General features: G+C 49.0%; 2 protein-coding genes and 1 long non-coding RNA gene across 8 annotated transcripts in view; 1 reads left to right on the plus strand and 2 right to left on the minus strand.

Moving 5' to 3' along the window:
* Positions 1-1,819: 1,819 nt before the first annotated feature.
* Positions 1,820-4,393, plus strand: LOC139828480 (uncharacterized). Its single transcript, XR_011740154.1, has 3 exons — positions 1,820-1,983; positions 3,384-3,465; positions 3,932-4,393. It is a non-coding gene; the product is annotated as an uncharacterized lncRNA (long non-coding RNA).
* A 1,787-nt stretch (positions 4,394-6,180) lies between these two features.
* On the minus strand, positions 6,181-8,187 carry DKK1 (dickkopf WNT signaling pathway inhibitor 1). The gene is given in 6 exon segments (XM_065843736.2): positions 6,181-6,722; positions 7,084-7,194; positions 7,315-7,471; positions 7,717-7,922; positions 7,925-8,147; positions 8,149-8,187. Coding segments are annotated over 6 exon segments (972 nt in total). The 5' UTR covers positions 8,173-8,187; the 3' UTR covers positions 6,181-6,471.
* A 1,988-nt stretch (positions 8,188-10,175) lies between these two features.
* Positions 10,176-20,176, minus strand: part of PRKG1 (protein kinase cGMP-dependent 1) — a 425,347-nt gene continuing 415,346 nt past the window's right edge. For all 6 annotated transcript variants that reach the window (XM_065843185.2, XM_065843184.2, XM_065843188.2 and 3 more), the window contains 4 exons: positions 19,460-19,582; positions 19,300-19,362; positions 18,249-18,315; positions 10,176-14,078 (listed from right to left, as the gene is read on the minus strand). In XM_065843185.2, the coding sequence (XP_065699257.1) occupies positions 13,980-14,078; positions 18,249-18,315; positions 19,300-19,362; positions 19,460-19,582 (352 nt within the window). In that variant the 3' untranslated portion in view covers positions 10,176-13,979. The remainder of the gene's footprint in view (positions 14,079-18,248; positions 18,316-19,299; positions 19,363-19,459; positions 19,583-20,176) is intronic.

Raw genomic sequence — 20,176 nt, forward strand, 5'->3', positions numbered from 1 at the left:
GGGAGATTCAGGCCAGACATGAGGAAGAAATTGTTGGCCCTGAGGGTGGTGAGAGCCTGGCCCAGGTTGGCCAGAGAGGTGGTGGATGAACCATCCCTGGAGACATCCCAGGCCAGGCTGGACGGGGCTCTGAGCAACCTGAGCTGGTGAAGATGTCCCTGCTCATGGCAGGGGGGGCACTGGGGGAGCTGGGAAGGTCCCTTCAACTCAAACCCATTCTACAATAATGTGAAAATAACTCCAGGCTTTTCCTTTACCTCCTATCAGAGCACAGCCCAGGGCTGTGGTGTGCAAGGAGCAAGTCTCCAAATAGGGGAAAGAGCTGGGCTCATTGCTATCATGGCTATCACTCATCTCCCTACACAGGCTGGGCTGCAGCCAAAAGAAATTACATTTCTTGGATGGTCATTTATGGTCAGGCATTCCTCCTGGCTAAGGCAGCTAAAGCCTCGCTAATGTGGGACGTCTGGGACAGCAAAGCCACCGTGATACGGAAGGATCAGTGCAGGCTGGTCCTTTGGGACGACCTAAAGCCTGCTCATATACAAGTTAAAGAGGGAAGAGCAGAGCAGAGACACTCCGGCAGACATTTCCATAGGAAATTAGCTCCGTTAGCATCTCACTTCTCCACCTCCCAACCCACAAGAGAGGTTCCCCAGAATTCTAAACAAATGAACCACAGCAGGGCCTTTTATACCCTCCTATCTCATTCTGCCATACACCAACGGAGAGATACTCCTCTGGTATGCAACCTAAATTAAATTATTAAAATTATTTATAGTTTTGATCTACTGCTCCTTGTGTCAATCACATTATTCTGAAAAAGAAGTGTGAAGTTGAGGACCAGGGTTATCCTGACCAGGATTATCTGACTCTTGACACGTTGTGAAGTTGTCATTTTGAAGTGCCACCTGTACACCACAGGATCTACAAACCCCCTTTAGATGAATAGAAGAATACCGAATTAGTGTTAAGGTGCAAGATCAAAACTATATAGAAATACTTTCATCTGTGGTGAAGTGGCTCTCAGGATTAAAAAAAATAAAAAATAAAAAAGGGCAAGCGAACCGATTTTGGTACAAGTTCTTCCTCACTTTTGGCCTTCTGTTCTTTAGTGATTTTAAATGGCACTGGCGTAGTTTTAAGTTAACTTTGTAAAGCACAAGTGCCCCCTTCTAGGAAACCATCACGTACTTCTCACACAAGCAATAACTCTTTGTTCCCCGAGTTATTTCAAAGGGGAGGAAACCCTTTGTTTCCTCCAGCAGCTTCATCCCTTTGGCGAGACTCCTCACCAAGGTCTTTGCAATCAGCTGGGCCACCTTCTTCTACCTCCTTGTTGATTCCTGCCTCTCCTAGACTAGCAAATCGCCACTTTCTCATGCAAAAACCCTTTGCCGACTCCACAATATCCATCCATTCACCTACAGCTGCTTCTCTTTGCTCGCTCAAACCCTTCAGAGCTGGGATTTGGGGAGGTGAGGGACACCCCTGTCAGATGCTCCAAGGGGGGAGGCTTAACATCTCATTGTTGCCCAGCTGCACCTCTCACCCTCCCCAGCCAACCCTTTCATCCATTTGCATGCTGATGGGCTTATTACTCACTTAAATCACCTGCTAATGGGTCCCCTCCCTCACCCAGAGGTAGATTAGAAGCTCTGCCCAGAAGTGGCCTCCTTAAGTATCTCAGTTATCCTCACCCCCCTCTTAAGGTGTTAATTAGGGACACAAGTCAGGCACTGGGAGAAAAAAGGGGGGAAAAAAAGCTAGTTAGGATAAAAAATAGTAATAAACATCACTTTGACTTAACAGGGATGTATTATATTTGTTTGAAGAAGGAGGAAACCAGACTTTTAATGCTCTGCAAGGGGTGAGGAGAAGCTGGACCACCTGGATGCTCCATTTCCCACCCCAAAAGGAGATCAAGGTTTGCTTCACCAAGCCCTCGGCTGAAAGACTTCTGACATAGAGCAGCTTAGGCAGGTGGGTCAACTCCCCACAGGAAAAACCCAGCCCCAAATACAAGGGAAAACAACCCAAACCCCCCCAAAAGCTTTCTGTATTGCATTACATCCATCAAGCTTTTCACCTGCTCTCTTTATTCAGGGCTTTCATCTTTCTGAGGCAAAATGTGGAGTTTTCTGCTCTGTGTCAGGAGAGGTGAATGTTAAAAAGTAAAAGAAAAGGAACTTTTCTCCTTTTTCTCCTCTTAATGCCTTAATGGGCTTAAGGACTTTTGTAACTCTTTTTTGCGCTATATGACTATGGACAGGAGTTTTGTTTCTCAGCCAACTGTTTTTAGTGGTATGGGAGTTCAGTTTGAAGTACAATTGGAAAGCAAGAGGAGTGTGAGCATTTGTTTTAAAGCTTTGTTAAAATAAAAAGAAAAGGTATTTCTTGTGCTACAACTTGGGGTGAAACTACAGGGTGTTTCAAAGAGAGGGACCCCGTTTCCAAGCAGTGTAAATTGAAATTGGGTCCGTCTTTTCAAACACCTCCTGGTTTCCAAAAGAAGCGAGGAAGAACATTAGAAAGAAAACAGCATTTGCCTCCCTGAAAACTTGTTTCAGCACAAATCACGGCAGAAATTGCACTGTTTCCCATCCTCTCCGCTTTTTCCCTTGTGAGATTAATGCCTTTATGCCAATGTTGTCACCAGGTGCAGCAGAGAGGGGCTTTCTGAGGATAATTCTGAGAAAACACCTCTTTGAAATTAATATCCACAGTGTAGCAAAATCATTAAAACTGTAGCATGGTTGGAAAAGTGATTAACTTTTTCTCTTCAATCCATCGAACTCATCTGCGTTTATACAGCCCATGTAATCTCAGGGGTCTGGGACGTTGCTTATTATTTTTAGCCAAGTTCTGCAGAGGTGCAAGGTACATAGCAAACCAGTGGTCAGGAGTCCAGAACGGGCTTCTGAAACATTCAACAATAAGAAAAATTAATAGCAAATTTTTCTGTAAATGGAACCAAGGGGAATTAGACCACTAAAATCTGTAATAGTGCAGTTGTAGCTGTAAATCTGTGCTGCCCGCAACCAGACGTTAGGGGTGGCTGCTTTACAGTGGTTTGGTTTTTTATCATTATAAATCACAATATTTGACTTTAGAGACCTTTATTGTCAGCTCTTCCAGCCCTATAACCAGGAGCAGTGAGTAAACAAGAGGTGCTAAACCTCCTCGCCCACCACAATCTGCTTCTTTTCGTTCTACACTTTGCTTAGAATAAGGGGTTTGTTTGTTTGTTTTTAAAAGAAATAATTTCATTATAGAGGAGACAGGTGGGGAAAGCACATCTTGAGATGTCTTTTACTACAAGTGCTACTGGATTGTGTGTCAGGTGCTGAAATAACGTGTTTCTCCGTATCTTTGTGTATCAGAGCATGAGATCCGGATCCAGACACACCAGCCAGTTCAAAGTCAAGGGCTTGGAGCATCCTGAGTTTTCCAACTCTGATTGATGTATGTTCAGCTTCCCTTTTTTTGGAGGTTGCAAGTGTTAATTCTGAAATACAGAGCATCTACACGTGGGGAGATGAATACGGGAGGGACTGCGGTGATGCTGCCTATTTATTCCTCCGGACATCCCAGTATTCCCACCCATCTTCCAGGTGCCTCTGCCCGCTATTGGGGGCACAGACGTCTTTTGCTTCTGCCTCCCTGTGACCACATTTACAGCTCAGATTCTGTTTACCCACATTTCTGAGCTGCCTTTGGCACTAAATGAATATTTTGCCTTCTCGGGCTGCCAGAGGCTTCACGTGGGTTCAGGTACTGGGGGCTGAACAACACATGAGGATGGGGAAGGCTGGAATCTCTCCCTTAAAAAAATGGTTCTTAGGTCTTAACACACATGGGTCATGCTGTCATGATTTTTTTTTCCCCTAAGAGATGTTACTAAATCCAATTTCTTGGTGCTTTCTTTCAGGAACAAACCCTGAAAGTCTAAATGGGGCAGGAATGGGAAGAGATCCCGACTGCTGGCTGAGCTGTGGTAAGAGAAAAGGGGGAAAAAACAACCCATAAACCCACTGCTTTTGTGAAATCCAGCCATGGGACTAATGATTCTGGAGATGTAGCCGTCCTGATGATGAAGAACATGGTACTAATAGTGACAAGAAATGGTACCCGGAGTTTTTTGGACCAAAATAATCCCTTTATTAAGGCATCTGAAGTGTCAAAGAGTGGTGGTTGTTACAACAGGGCCACCCTGGTGCTGAAATGGATGGAGCTGGGTGAGACGATGCTGAGTGCCCTTGTGAGCAGGCAAGACTTGATAGGACGTGTTTCTGAACGAGAAAGGTGTGTAATTGCTATTTCTGCACCAGGAGTGTATTTTTCATTGCCATCGAAGGTGCAAAAGCTGTGTTGGTCTATGGAGAAAGGAGAGTGCTGGGACTGGATGGAGAAAAAACCTCTTAAGCTTAATGATGGTATTTTATATCTACTAAGGATAAAATATGCCAGCCTTAAAGTCTGTTTTGAACTTCGTTAGTCGCTGATGCTTTTATTTATAGCCCTTCATTGCCCTTTTTTTTTCCTCCCTGTTTTGTTCTCCCCCTTTTTTCTCTCAGTTTTTTTCTCCCCTTTTTTTCTCCCCCTTTTTGGTCTCCCCCCTTTTTCTTTTTTCTTCCCCTTTATTCCTCTGGTTTTTTTTCTACCCCTTTTTTTCTCTATCTTCCTTCCCGCCCTTTTTATTTCCCCTTTTTTCTCCCCCTTTTTTTTCTACCCCTTTCCCCCTTTTATCTCTCCCATTTTCTCTCCTTTTTTCCTCCCACTTTTTTCCACCCCCTTTTTGTCTCCATCTTTTTTCTCCCCTCATTTTATCTCCCCGTTTTCCTCCCCCTTTTATTCTCTCCTTTTTTCCCCCCCTTTTTTCACTCCTTTTTTCCTATCCCTTTTTGTCTCTCCCTTTTTCCCCTCCCTCTTTTCCCTCCTTTCCCCCTCTTTTTTTTCTGCCCTTTTTTTCTCAATCTTTTATCCCCTTTATCTCCCCCTTCTTGTCTCTGCTGGTTTTTTTACCCCTTTATTTCCTCCTTCTTTTTTCCTATTCTGTTTTTTCTCCCACTTTTTCCTCCCCATTTTTCTTTCCCCTTTGTTCTCCCCATTTTTCCTCCACTGTCTTTCCTCCTCCTTTTTGTCTCACTCTTTTTTCCCTCCCTCTTTTCTCACACCTTTTTCCTTCCCCTTTTTTTCTACCCCCTTTTTTCCCCTCACCCCTTTTCCCTTCCCCACCCCCCCTCCCGACCCCTCCTAATTTTTAACCATTTCCCGCTACCTGGGGCTGTTTCCTCCCTCTTTCTGCATTTTCTGTAGCTGTGCCCTTGATCCACCATCAGCTGGTACTTGCACATTCCCACCAGAGTTGCACTTAGGGTTCAGATTCCTGACCTCAAGTACCGGTGCCATTCCGAGGTCCCTAAATCAGCCGCGTTAACCCCAGAGCATCAAACACTACCGAGCAGGTTGTGGTTTAAAACAACATGTGGCCCTGCTGGAGCATCCCTGCAAACAGGACATGGTGGCCCTAAAACCACCGAGGGATGCGCTGCTTTGCCGGCAGGTTTGGATTTCGGTACAAAGCACTTTTGGGTTGTCCAGGGAAGATCCTGGCACAGTTTTGTGCCGCAGGGACATGTGGGACAGAGCTGGGCTTGCTGACCACCACCCTATGCTGCATGACACATCCTCTGCTCTACCTTCACACAACCACTTGCAAGGGGAAGGATGGTACAGGGACATAAATGGGGTGGGGAAAAACAAAAACCAAAACAAACCGAAAAATGGCACGTGCTTGCAGCTTTCCCTCCCCTAAGTTGTCCCAAAAGGCAGCAAACCCATAGGAACAGGCGTAGTAACAGAAAAATGTGTCTTTATTGTTCATGGAGCAAAGATGGTGCTGATGGAGCGGTGATGACATTGTGCTCCCCTGCACCCCAACCCATGTGCCAAAAAACAGGGCAGGAGGGTTTTTTGCCACCTTTGCCCTTCGCTTGGCCCCACGTGGCACATGGGAATGCCTAAAAAGCTGAATAGCGATACCCAAATGGCCTTTCCTATGGGATGCAGGTGATGAGCCACCCCGGACCCCCTCTCTCTTGTGGCATGTCCCCCCAGGACACGTCTCCTCTCCCATGGGCAGGGAGGAACAGGCAAGGATGCGCAGGCAGCTGGAGCTGATTTTAAAGAACGGTTTATTCTCGCGCAAACAGGCGAAGATTTAAAAACCCAGTGTGTACAAAATCACAGTCACGGCTTGAAGAGCACAAGGCAGCACCCTCAGAAAAAACAAATTAAAACGTCATTAAAAGTCCCGGCGTTATGTACAGCATAAGTGCCAGCTCGAGTATTCACAACACAGTAACGTACTGCAATTAATTAGTCGTTTAAAAATAGTTCCCTTGAGAAACAACCTTCCGCTCCGGCGGGGCCGGAGTCCGCCCTGTCCGTGTGTCCTTCCGGCGCTGCTCAGAGCCGCTGGCAGGTGTGCAGGCGGGAGGTGTCGGCGGGGCCCTGCTCTCGCTGCAGCCGACATGCCAGCCCCTCGGCGCACTGGCACCGCTGGAAGATCTCCAGGCCGTGGGTGCCTTTCCGCCGGTGCCGGGTACACACCTGCCCTTCCCGCAGCACCGGTTTGCAGATTTTGGACCAGAAGTGACGGGCGCAGCACAGTCCGGCCGCGCAGTCCGACGAGCGCAGGCAGAAGTCCCCTTCCTCACCTGTGTGGGGACAGCGTGACATGTGCTCAGCCCCGATGCTCCCACGGGGGACAGTGGGGCAGGGTGGGCTGCTCCAAGGGGGACAGCGGAACTGGGGGGACACCCCAGACTGTCCCTAAGGGGGACAGCAAAGCAGGGTAAGCATCCCAGACCATCCCCATGAGGGACAGTGGGGCAGGGTGGGCATCCCAGACTGTCCCCACAGGAGCCAGCAGGGCAGGGTAGACATCCCAGATTGTCCGCACGGGGGGGGACAGGGGCACAGGGTGGGCATCCCAAACTGTTCCCATGGGGGACGGAGGTGCAGGGCAGGCAGCCCCACAGGTGGCAGCGTGGGCACAGCACTGGGGACCCCCTTTACCTTTGGCACTGGGGATCCAGGCGGGTGCAGGCGTCCGTCGGGGCAGAACCTCAGTGCCCATCTCATCCACCTCGGCAGCTCCGTGGGGAGGCTCCGGGGAGGTGCAGAACCCTTCGGAAGGCAGCGGGAGGGATGTCAGACGTGGCTGGGACCTCGACACCTCCTCCCGCGGACACTCCTAGGGTGTCACCCCCCCCCCCCCGCTTTCTCCCACTCCCCGCCGTCCCTCACCGTTGCTGCAGGTCGTGCCGGGGCAGCACATGGCGTCACGCAGGCAGCGCTTGCGGCGTCTCCGGCAGGAGAGGCAGAGCGGGGCGCCCCCGCCGCGGGCCGCCCCCCCGCAAAACTCCTCGGGGCCGCAGTCCTCGTCCTCCGCGCAGGGGAACGGCTGGAGGGGGGACAGAGAGGAGACAGAGGGTCAGCGGGGCCGCAAACCCCCTATTCCCGATGTGTCTCCCCATCCCTGAAGTGTCCCCCATCTCCGACGTGTCCCCGCCGTCAACCCCTTTGTGTCCCCCATCCCATCCCATCCCATCCCATCCCATCCCATCCCATCCCATCCCATCCCATCCCATCCCATCCCATCCCAGATGTGTCCTCCCTCCTCCATCCCCGGTGTATCCCCGCCCCTACCTGCCGGGTGGCGGCCGGCGGCGGCTTGTTGCTACCGTCGAAGGGGGCGGCGGGGGCGGCGCTGGCTTCGGCCGCTCCCCCCGGGGGGGGTCCCTTGATGGCGTTGGAGCTGAGGGCACCCCCGGCTGCCGCCGCCCGCCCCGCCGGGACCGCGCAGCTTAGCGCCGCCAGCAGCGCCAGCAGCCCCCGCATCCTCGTCCCGTCCCCTCCCGGCCCCTCGTCCCCGCCGCTGTCTCGGTCGGCGCAGCAGCTCCCGCGGCCCCCGAGCAGCAGCTACCTGCGCCGCCCGCCACCGCCTTTATACACCCGGGGGCTGCCTCCTGCGCCCGCCCCCTCGGGGAGGAGGGCACGGCGGATGGGATTTCAAAGGGCCCCCGGCGCGGGGGGTGTGTGTGTGTGTGTGTGCTGATGAGCCCCCAAAACCACCCTCCCACCCCGCCCCGAGGGCTCCGTCATTGGCCGCCGGCCCGGGAGGGGGTTTCGCAACGGCGGGGGCAGACACCCCCTCCCCGGCATTTCCCCCCACCCCCCGCACCGGTCCCGGCCAGATGCTCCGCACGCTCCGCCGCTGTCTTCAGCCCGACCGAGGGGGACGGGGAAAGGGGGGGGGGCGAAGGGGTGCGGTCGCTTCATGAACACACACCCCCACCCCCCCCCCAGTGGCTGGGAGCCGCGATGGGGTGCAGAAAGCTCCCCCGCCCTGCCATAGCAAAGTCGGTGCTTTGGTCTCCGCTCAGTCTGCGTTCCCCCCTACTCCCCCGCGCCCTTCCTGGCGCCAGCGCAGCTTTGCGGGAAGGGAGGGGGCTGCTCCGACCCGCCCCCCCGGCCCGGGCTCTGTGTGTTTGTGTGTGTCTGGTGGGGGGGGACGGTGCACCGGAGGGGTCGGGGGCGGGGGGGGGTGGTGGTGGTGGTGGGTGAGCCCCAGCCCCCACCCCTCGACCGTCTCAGCCCCTCAAACCGACCCTGCCTGCGCACTCGGCCGATCCCAGCCCGGGCAGCGGGGACAGGGAGCGGGCACCATTAGTGGGGGGAGCTCTTTGATGCGGGGAGATCAAAGGGGTCGCCCCCCCCCCAGTTTCGCCCCCTTCGGTCCCTGCACCGGCGCCCTCGGGGCGCCAAGACACACCAACCTCCCCCCCCGCCCCGGGGCAGCGCGGCCGGCACCACCGCGCCCCCTGGCGGCTGCGCTGGGGCACCACCGACCCCCCCACACTCCGCCCCCGCCCCGGGAGTTTGGGCAAGTGCAGGAGCAAAACTCAATTAATTAATTAATTAATTAATTGTTTTCTCTCCTTATAACGTCCCAATATTTTATTTTATATTTTATTATATTTTTATTAATTTTATTTTTACTATTAATTTAGTATTTTTTATATTCTATATATTTTTAATTTTTATATTTCATTTTATTTAATTTCATTTCATTATTTAATTTCATTTCATTATTTAATTCTTTTTCTTAAGCAGCGTTAGAAATTAAATCCAGACCAAAAAAAAAAGCCCAATCGCCGCCGCACCGCGCCAGCTCACGCCACACATTCATTGCCGTCAGGGGGATGATTTCAGCCACCTCAACCCCGTAATTAAAACCCCGTCAGCGCTCACCCACCTCCGTTTCGGCCCGTATCGCTGGCCAGGAGCTGCTATCGGGTATTTCGGGGCTCAGGCCGGTTAATGATTTTCTGGGGCGGTTTCGGCAGCGGGTCCCGCAGGTGCAGGGGGAGCGGAGTTGCTGACTCAGCACCCGCCGGTTCATCCCCAGCAGACGAATCGGGGCTCGGCTATTTTTAGTCGGCAGGAACGAGGCCGCACCTTGTCCCGAAATCCCTGCACCCCCCCGGCAGTTTCAGGTGAGGGCCACGTCATTCCCGGCTTTTTATTGTCTGAGTAACTTGTAGCTGTGATTGCTGCGTCGTGCAGAATCATTCTGTGATGTTTCCCGGGTCCTGCGTAGGCAGTGATCAGATTTATTTCCCTCCTGGGAGGATGTTTTCTTGCTCCTTTCCCCAGTTTTTATGCCTCTGAAGTTCACCCTTAACCCTGACCACGCTGAGATTGAAGGACAGTTGTGTCACACGGTGGCCGAGTGGCTTCCCAGGGATGGATTGAAATCCCGAACCACGCACGATGTGTCACCCTGCACAGAGCTGGTGGCCTTGTGACACCCCACGGCTGTGCCACCATGTGCCTCTGTGTCACCAGCTCTTGGCATCTAAGGGACAGTGACGACACCACGGGGTGATGCTGGTGCTCAAATACGCACTAAACTGCAATAACTGTGGCCATTTGCGTCCTGGATGAAGACACGAGCCTCAACCCCAGTACTGAGTGACAAGCATCACACATTTTGTTTGGTTATCCCTTAGTGCGTGAACGAGAATGAAAAACCCAATTTCATTGCTAAAGCAGAAATCTCCCAAAGCTGGCTTAAGCTGCGGAAGAAAGACGTCGACGCGCTGTTCAAAAGTAATTATTTTTATTTCAACTCTATAAAGTATACAACAGGCACTCGGCAATTACAGCTGCAGGGAAAATACAGAGCAAAACAAAAGCGGCTGAAGTCGATGAAAAAGAGTTGTTAAATGTACATCAAAAGAGTGCAACCGGCCGGCAGCCGGTGGATGACCGACATTTGTCCGACAAACAAAACCTCTTTCATGTAAGAAGAAAACTGGAGAAAATAAGAATATAAAACAAAGGGCTAGTGTAAAAACAGCATAAACCGGGACTCGGGGCGAGAGGCGACTCCAAATGAAAACTTCCCCTATTTAAGCCCTAAACCCGCCCGAGTCTCAGCGTCACGGCTGCTTTACGGGAGCTGCATCGCGAAGGAGTCGGGGGAAAAGCCCGGATCCCGTTTTGTTGAGTGGTGCAAACGAGCTACGGCTTCGCCTCGGGCTTTTGGGTCAAAAAACCTGCAGGTTGGGTTCCACACTGAGTTGTTCCTTGTTATTTGTGTTCCCCAGGTGGGAGGTTTCTAGAGGGGTTTGTGTAAGACAGGAGGTTGGCGCTGGACGGCACGATGGGCTGGACCTGCACAGCTTAGCAAAACAGGAATACCTGTCTACGCACTGATAGGATGTCATAGATTAATTTGACCCGCACAGAACATTTATACATTTCACAGAAATGACTCTGTATCGCATTAACGGATACACAGCTCTGGTACATTGAACAGAAATAAGAGAACGACGTCATCATTTCTGTAATTCATCAATATTATATAATAAAGGCTTAGAAATCGGTAGCAGAAGGAACTGTAAAACGCAGCAAGCTAAGAAAGGACGACATTTTGAGGTGTGTTTGTCTTTGTCATGCAGCATAACACCAAATTTGTAATTTCTTTTTTATAGGATGCCATGGATTTAAGGCACTTGCAACAATGCCAGATAGCCAGTCATGTTCTAGAACTATGGGACAGATGAGTTAACGGTACAGTTGACATAAAGTCTAATAATACTGACAATTATGACATTAATTCAAGTCTACCTTGAGCTAAAAACATTACATTACAAATAAGAAAATGAAGGAATAATGCCATGGAACTCTAAAAAGAAAGAAGTTATATGTGTACCACAAAATATCAACACGAAAATACCTATTTACATAAATATTCACTCGTGGTCCTGTTGTTAAATAAGAGTTTGCTATGGATAACGCAGCACTGTGAGAAGCTACGAACTGGCCGAGTCTTAATGACACCAACCTTAAAACGCTCATTTTAAATACGGGAGCCGATTTCCCCTTACGTATTTACGGCCTCGTCCCGTGTGTTAAGAAAAGGAGACCAAGAAGAAAGGACAGCAAGTGGAAACACAGAGGCAATCCGTTCTTGTGAATATATATATATATATATATATATATATATATATATATATAAAATGCAACTCAAATATATTACTTATAAATGAAGGCGTTTATCATATACATATGCTAAGTATGTTATTTAAAGTACGCTTGGGAAAGGTGATGGAAGACGAGGGAGGTGTTTGATAACAAAACACACTTAGGCGTGCATCCCGCACACTGTAGGTATTAATTACCGTGTGTGGCACAAGGAGAAAGGGGCAGGAGAAAGGAAAATAACTCATCAGCCTGGTTTAAAACCTTCCCCGGGTCACCCCCAAAATTGCTGTGATGCTCCTTGCTCCCCACAGCTGGCAACTCTGTCCCAGCTCCTGAACAGCATCACTGCGGAACAAACTCCTCTCTGCGTCCCTCTACAAATGCAACAAGTTTTCTCCTCCAACATCGCTGCATCCATCGAGTGAAAAACCAGGGTGATCTGAGGAAAGAATTCGGCTTTTAGGCTAAGACACCTAGTGATTATTTTAGCATCGGCTTTTGGTGTCCCCCGGGGAACGGTTGAAAAGCCAGCGCGTATCTGCCTTCGATGAGCAATTCTCAGCAGACCCTGTAACTGCCTTTTCCCTCCGGATTTCAAGGCAAACAAGTTTTAATGATTAATGAACAGCAGAAATAACTTGGGGGTTATCGCGCCGACAGTGTCACCTCACCCTTGGGAAAGCCAGGGAGCAAACTGAGTGACACAGGCGAACGGGTTCCGAAGGGGTCGCGATGACCAAGCTCTTCGGTTTGCTGGCAAACAGCCGGCGCTGTCAGAGAATGGGAGAAATCTCTTTCGTTTGAACATGGGAAAGAGCTGGGATGCAGCATCAGGGAAATAATTCTGCGCTGTTATAACATTTTCCATGTACTACGTAGGCCAAAGTCATATAAATTTGGAGTGAAAGTTCATGTTTTGACTTGCAGCATGTGGGCAGCTCCGAGATGAAACGGGGCAGTGTCTGCTAATTTTGGGAGGGGCAGGGTCTGTTATAGAGACCGAAAGCTGATGTTTCTTGGTACAATGGGCTGAACTTTTAGTCCTGACTATACGCAACAGGCACCCAGGACAGGATTCCTCTGTTACGTCCTATAAATCAGAAGAGACCGTGCTGATGCGAAGGTAAAGAAAGCAGCTGGTTGTTTTTCCAGACAAGCTCTGGCCACCCCTGTGGGGACCTGTTACCCCGGGGACACGCAGACCTCGCACAAACACATCCCATTTTCCACTTAACTCCACTGACCTTCCCGTGGAGCTCCTTAGCTTGGTGAGGCATTAAAATCACGTTTTTATGGGCAATATTACAAACAGAGGCAGCAAACTGGCCCAGTACCACCTTCAAGTTGAATAAACTTAGTACTAAACATGGAAGAGATGCAGACATGGAGACGTGAAATCATCTAAGAGCGGGGTGGAGAACGATGCCTCTTGCTACATACTTCTGAAATGGTGGTTGACTTAATTTATCTTCACAGATGAAGGATGTACATAGCACCTATAAAGTACATTACGGGTCTTATGTTTTCCCTTTGGGTTCTAAAAAGGTAAAAATTAAGCTTAGTTTTATGCTTAATAAACAATCACTAAGACTGGGCTGCTGTCGCTTTATTACAGGACCATTATTTAAGCACTATTTTATACGTAAAATGGATTAATTTTATGATTTATTTTTTTATCATGCAGTTATGCATTTTTATCAAGGGAAAGGAAAAAAACGCCAAATGTGGTGTTACGGTATGTTCTCAGCCGTATGAGAGAAGCGACCCATATCTGCCTTAACAGGGTCTAGAGCAGTTGTGCTTTTGTTTTTCCCAGGCTAAAAACCCCAATATTTCTCAAAAAGAAAGAGGAAACATTCAGTCTTGTCAAGAATACTGCTCGGAAAGAAAAAGGACAAATTTTACCACTGCTTTGACGTGAACTCGTTGACCAGTACCGCTGTGGTCCTCCTCTGCTCCTAGACTGGCCCACAGTAGAAGAACCTACCGAGTTTGGAGGGTGGGAGTAGCCCAAACCCATATTTAGCTACAGCACTTAATAAATTACTATTGATCCTACCGATAAAGCCAGTACCTCGCAGCTAGAATTAAGTGCATCTTACACTATGTATCTCTCGACTGTTATAATTAAGAGCGTAGCAAGATCGTCGCAGTGATAGAAAACAGATTTCTTTACTGGTGAAAGGCTTTGCGTCAGGACCACCATGTCAACTTTAAGTTCGAACATAAAACATGAAGAGAGCACTATTGTCATCTAAGCAATAAGTCCTAATGCCACTGTAGTTACTGTAGCAGCATCAATCAAGGCATCATGGTGACCCCGAGCACTGATCCTCCCCAGTTCTTTCGGTTTCGCTGGCAGCCGTGTCCCAGGAAAGCTGTCTTCAGCAAGGCAGAAGCAGGTAAGAGAAAGAACGTTAAAAATCTATGTCCCATCCTGAGTTGTCGTCAGGGGGTGGTTCGTCACTGTCCTCCGGGAAGCTGTCGAAATTGCTTGTGTCTGTTGGAGATGCCACCTGGGAAAGAAGAGAGCAACAAGAATTGCAGAATGATTTGGGCTGGAAAAGACCTTCAAAACCACTGAGTCCAACCATAACCCACCCCTGGCACTGCCCCATGTCCCTGAGAACCTCATCTCCACGTCTATTCAACTCCTCCAGGGATGGTGACTCCGCACTTCCCTGTTCCAATGCCCAACAGCCCCTTCCAGGAAGAAAGTGCTCCCAAGATCCAACCTTAACCTCCCCTGGCGCAACTTGAGGCCGTTCCCTTTGGTCCTATCAAAGGGACGGTCATCGCAGTTGACCTCTGCAGATGTTTCCTCTTCATCTCACAACATCATTCAAGATCATTCATCTCTAAATGCAACAAGCAAGGAAAGTTCTGCATTTGACAACTTTTTGCCCCCCGACTCTGATGATCCTCTGGGGCTTCTAGTCCTGCCCATTGGTACGAGGTTGGCAGAAAAGTCTTGGGCCTCCCTGAATCCCAGGATTTCCAATTTATGGCTCCAGGATCCTGAATTGGAGGCGACAAGCTGGGTCCTGGACACCTTTGAGTTTCCCAACAACCATTGCTCAGTCTACAGATGCTACCAGAGAAACCTGCCTTCCTAGGGTGAAGGCCAAAAATGTTTCTTTTTTGGAAATAATGTCATTTAAAACCTGCTCTAGCTAGATCACTTCCAATTTTTTTGGCTTTACAACAATGACTGAAACTTTCTTACAGTGAGACCCTTGCAATTTAAAAACACGAGACAACACTAAAATAGAGCAGCAGCTCCTCCAGGTCAAAATCATCAGTGTCTTGCTAGAAAACATCAATACTTTAAGCCATACCCCAAGTAGCCAGCACAGGCTGGAGGGGACCGCACTTGCCATATTTTTGAGCACAGAGCCCAGTCTATGGTCCAGGAGACATACGTGATGCTGGATGCTGCTCTAAGCCTTGGGAAAAGACTATTTGATCAACAAGAGCTCCAACCGCGGCTCTAAATTTCATTTGCTGCCCGGGTGCATCAGCACTCCCTGCTACTGAAAACATCTCAGGGAAAATTAAGCTCCTTGAATACCCAACTCTTTTGGTAAAAATAGCTTGGTTGAGGCACAACAGAGCGATGGGATGCATCCCTGTGTAGCGAACACTCTGCTGGCACCATTAAGTTGGAGAGCCTTCACCCTTGGGGTGCTCCACACTGGCCCTGGGCTGGACCATGCTCCTCAGGTTCTCTCATCCCACCCCATGTGGGCTCCCCATGTCTTGGGGATGTACATACAAGACACCGGCTACCAAGGTACAGTTGCTTTGGTCGTTCCCGGGGGACGTGCAGGAGCTGGAGCTTCTCATGAAAGGCTCTCAGCAGCGATGGACGGTGGACCGCACTGGGTGAAAGCAGATGTGGAGCTCCCCAGGGCTCCTCTGCAGTTGTCTACTCCACCACAGTTTCTTGAGCTCTAGTTAGATGAAACTTTAAGGGCAATTAGCCCAGCTTTGGGAAATGGATTGCCTTTAGTGTTCATCTGACAAAAAAGAAAGAGACTGAGTATATCGAACACCTCAAATGTAGAAGGTTCTCTTTTTCTTAGAAGAGATATGATTTGGGGAAGAGAGGTTGGCTAATTAACTGCTAATTAACTTCATGTGATGCTAACGCTGTTGTGGGTGATTCCCCACAGCTCTGAGGTCCAGGTCACCTACATGGCCTGCAGTCCTTCACCCTCAGAGACGTGGGAACAAATGTCCTCCTCCATGTCCTCCCCAGCCAAGAAGGGACACTTACCTCCTGTCCACCCAAGAAGGATGGACATCAGTATCAGCCATCTGGCTGCTTCCCAACATCAGGGCGTGAGAAGAATTACGGTGCAGAGATCTGCACGTCTTTCTCAAAGGCCATGGTGCAAAACAGCACGTCTTTGGGAGAGTCAAGGAGCAGGAGAAGCTTTTCAGGCCAGCTACTGTCACAGGTTTAAGCGGTGCTATCGAGGCTCAGCTGCTCCCTGAAGCAATGTCCTAGGAACAGGCTGTAAACTGAGATCTCCTAAAATCCTGTGCAATAAGAGCTAAGGAGCAGCTTTCGATCGCTGCCCCGGTAGTTCCACAAAAGTGCTGCTGAGGGTTTAAGAGCTGCTGGGTTTAAGAGGTTTTTTCTTAAGGAAACAGCTAGTCTGTACATCCAGCTCTGTTGGCTCCTTTCCAGCTAACAAGGAGAGGCATACTGGTTGAAGAAAAACCCTATTTCTTCTCCCAGAGCTATGGATTTTAGGTCACTTTTCAGATGTGGCCCTTACTGGCAATTGGGATTTTTCCCCAAGCAGCTGAGCTGGTTGTGGAGGAGTCGGCTGAGTGGGACAGAGAGCTTTGGGGTGGACGAGGTTCACTAATTAACGCGGGCAGCTTTTAGAGAGGATCTCAAGGGTATGTTTGGAGAAGATATTAGTCCTAAGAGCTCTAGGAAAGAATGAGCTGTGTTGAAGTGGGATTAGGGCAGTATATGGCTGTCAGCACTGAGTTGTCCTGGAAGAAGGATTCCTCTGAAGAGGGAAAGATGCTCCTGTCTACTTTGGACGGCCTTGCTGGTGATGTGCTGGTCAAACAGGGGACAGCAGATCACTGTCCTAGGAGCAATCGCAGACATGTTGCCTGGTGGGACCTCTCCAGACCCAAACATACAGCCTTGGTGAAACCAGAAAGTAATGCCAAAGAAGAGGACTAGGTGCTCGCACAAGCCTTTTCTCCTAACTGAAAAAAACCCAAAGAAAATAGGGTTTTCTGCTCAACATGCTGGAGGGCGGCTTTCCTCTAGGCAGTGCCAAAGGAGCCGAGACCATTTCTGGTGGTGGAGCAACGTCCCAGCTTGGGGACATCAGGGAGCAATTCACGCCCATAGAAAGCAGATAGCGCTGAAGTCACCGCTGCTGGTTAGACACGCAGGGTTCACGCAGAGATTGCATAAAAACACTATTAGAAATGTTCTTACCAAACTAAAAATCCACTCAAAACAATTAGAGCAACATATTGGGGTGTTTTCAGGCTACACCGACATCCTGCACAGGTAAACCAGGAACTGAAACCACATGTGAATGAGCAAACTCCACTTTATTATCTGACTTGAAAAGTGGTGAACAGTACTGCTGACAAATTAAGGGTCATTAAAAAGAGGTTTAACAGAAAAAAAGAGAGTTTTGATTTGTAAAACGTTTGGATGTTCTTCAGGCATCCTGCTTGAGGTGGATATTTGCAAAGTCCGGCTTTCTCCCACTGACTGCCCATCGGCCAAAAGAGGGGGGACGCAAAACCCTCTTGCCCTTTCATAGCTGCTAAAACAACTTTGGGCCGGCAGATTTACCCCCGGAGCTGCGCCCGCGGCTGCAGGAGCTGCAGGACCACGGGCGGACGGAGCGCCGGGGCGCAATTAAATACGATTGCTAATGTCATTCTCTCGCTGATCCCGCGGGAGAGGCACAGAGAGAAAGGGATTAGGTTGAAACAAGGAGGGGAGGCTGCAGAACAGAAGGGGCCAAGGTAATTTCTATCAGCTAATCCTGTTTGGTTTCCCTTAGCGGCGGGCTTTGTGGGCAGAGAGCTCACAAAGACATCAAAGGAAGAGCTTTGCTCCAAAGGAAAATGAGTCGAGCTGTCCCTCCGCGTCTGTTTAAACATAAACTAGGCAGTAACGGGGCTTTTCATGTAGGACATGGACGCGGGAGAAAAAGGGTGAAAAGCACAAAAGAAAAGACAGAAGGAAAGGTTAATGCAAAAGAAAAGGGAGGCAGCATACAAATCCCACTGGCCTCGCCGAAAGAAATAAGAATAAAGGAGAAATGAAGAGGACACATCTGAGAGAAGAGGTGAAAGGAGCTCTTAACCGAAATGGGAAAAAGCAGATGAAGAAACAACTGGAGCAGGTGAGGACGAGCAAAATGTGCAGTTGTGAGCGATCCTGCCCTGCTCTCCTGCTGCAGAAGGCGATTCAGTGCAGTCATGCCCTCCCCAAACCGTCTTCTCCAGGAGGAGACTGCCCACGCATAGCTGGAAATGTCTCTAACGAGTCTTCTTCAAGCATCTCCAGAAGAAATAAAGCACACGGTGTCACCACCTATCTACAGCGTGTGAGTGCCCGACGCTCACAACATTCACGTAAAAGAAACTTATTGGTTTGGAAGGAGAAAATAAGTTGGAAAACTTACACTTGGTATTATAGGAGGTGTCAGCGTCCCTTTTCGTAACCCTTCCCAGTTAAAGCCTTCAAACCATCTAGAAGGGAGGGAATAAAGAAACACTTAGACATACAGTGAAAATCTCTCTGTAGCATAAAACTAAATTTAAATTGCTTGAGCAGTGGGTTTCATCTTCCGCAGTCAAATTGTCCAATTAGCCTTAATAATTTTTCCTGTCACCTTTACGCATTTTTTTGGGGGACTGAAAATGAAATGTGTGTAGCAACCCAGCAGTGATACCACGGCAAGTACAAATTACAGATGCTCAGAAGAAAACTGCTCCTCACTGCAGATGTCCTGGCTCTTTCCTTCTTTTAGGGTCAATCCCTCCCATATGAGACCCTCAGTGTCCTTTTTTCATATAAGATTGGGAGCTAAAGCGATGCACAGGGATGTTCTTCTCCTGGTTTGGGCATCTGGGGTTTGCTTGAGCTGCAGCAGCTTAGATGAGTGGATGAGCCCTGAGTTTCAATCTGTCCACCCCAAAATGTCCATTTCTGTTGCTTTGGGGATGGGAGAAGGACCAGCGTGGATGGATGAAATAACCTGTTTCTGCAACGGGTCTCTAACTTGTTCTTATTCCCCTCCAGCGTTGTGAAAACTTGTGAGACATCCCTTAACAACTCTCTCCCGTCAGCCCCAAAGGGATGATGAATTAACATTAGAGGTAGAGAGGAAGCGAGGGGAAGAGAAATCAAGGAAAACCTCAGAAAGGGATTCCTCAAACAACAAAAACATCCAAGCAGACAGTGGCTGAGTTGGATTCCTTCCAAATGATCTTCTGTGCTAGAGTCGTTGAAGTGTAATGGTCAACGTGCAACGCGTTTTGCTCACAGGCAAGGCTGGCATCTGCACCAAAACACCAGGGAAAACGAGCCTGATGGAAATTCAATTAGAGTCTAAAACACACTACAAGGTCAAAGGAGTTTAAGAAGAGTGTTTCCTGCTGAAAATGGAAGTGTTTGAAATGCATGGTTCTGTGGGATTCTGGGTTCTGATGGATGGTGGAAAAGACACTTACTTGTGCTTTTGGATGTCCTTCACTCCGTTTTTCAAGTTGCCTAACCTTTCTGATGGATTGTCCCTATAAAACAAACAACACATCGCTTACTTTCTTAATTCTTCTGAACAATTAATTTATTTGCAAATAAGATCAAAGTGATAGTATTTCATGAGCTTACCTGCATAGTTTTTTAATTAAATTAGCAGCATTTTTGGCAATCTTCTTTGGAAATTCAATCATGTCTATTCCCCTTAATATGATGTTATAGGTCTTCATGGGGTCTGGGCCTGAGAAAGGGGGACTTTACAGAGGAGACGAAAAAGATTAAAAGCTTGTCTTCAAAATGACACAGAAAATCACTTCAACCAAAACGACCCAAAGCAACACATAGCACCCCGCTGAAATGAGAAAAGGACGGTAACAGACCTTATAGCAGGGCCTGTTGCGACAGGACAAGGGGTGATGGTTTTAAACTACAAGAGGGGAGATTCAGGCTGGATATAAGGAAATTGTTGCCCCTGAGGGTGGTGAGAGACTGGCCCAGGTTGGCCAGAGAGGTGACGGATGAACCATCCCTGGAGACATCCCAGGCCTGAGGAACAACGGGGTGAGCAACCCTCGCTGGCTCATTCTGTTTGAGGTTGTGACATGGTTTCAGTGGGGATTAATTAGGTTTCCATTGGTTTAACAGAACAGGGGTCTGGGTCTAGCCCCAAAGGACAAGGAGGTTGAGGTGATGGATCTTTTCTAGCTCCTGTATCCTGGGAGTGAGCGATGCATGATGAGGTGAGGAGTACAAGGAAGCTGCTACTGCCAAGGTGAGCAGTGATACGTACATAAAAAACTAAAGAGGGGAAGGGATATGGGATATTTAGGGATACAGGATATCTAGGGA

The sequence above is a fragment of the Patagioenas fasciata genome, chromosome 8 (assembly GCF_037038585.1).
Source record: "Patagioenas fasciata isolate bPatFas1 chromosome 8, bPatFas1.hap1, whole genome shotgun sequence".
Classification (NCBI taxonomy): Eukaryota; Metazoa; Chordata; class Aves; order Columbiformes; family Columbidae; genus Patagioenas; species Patagioenas fasciata.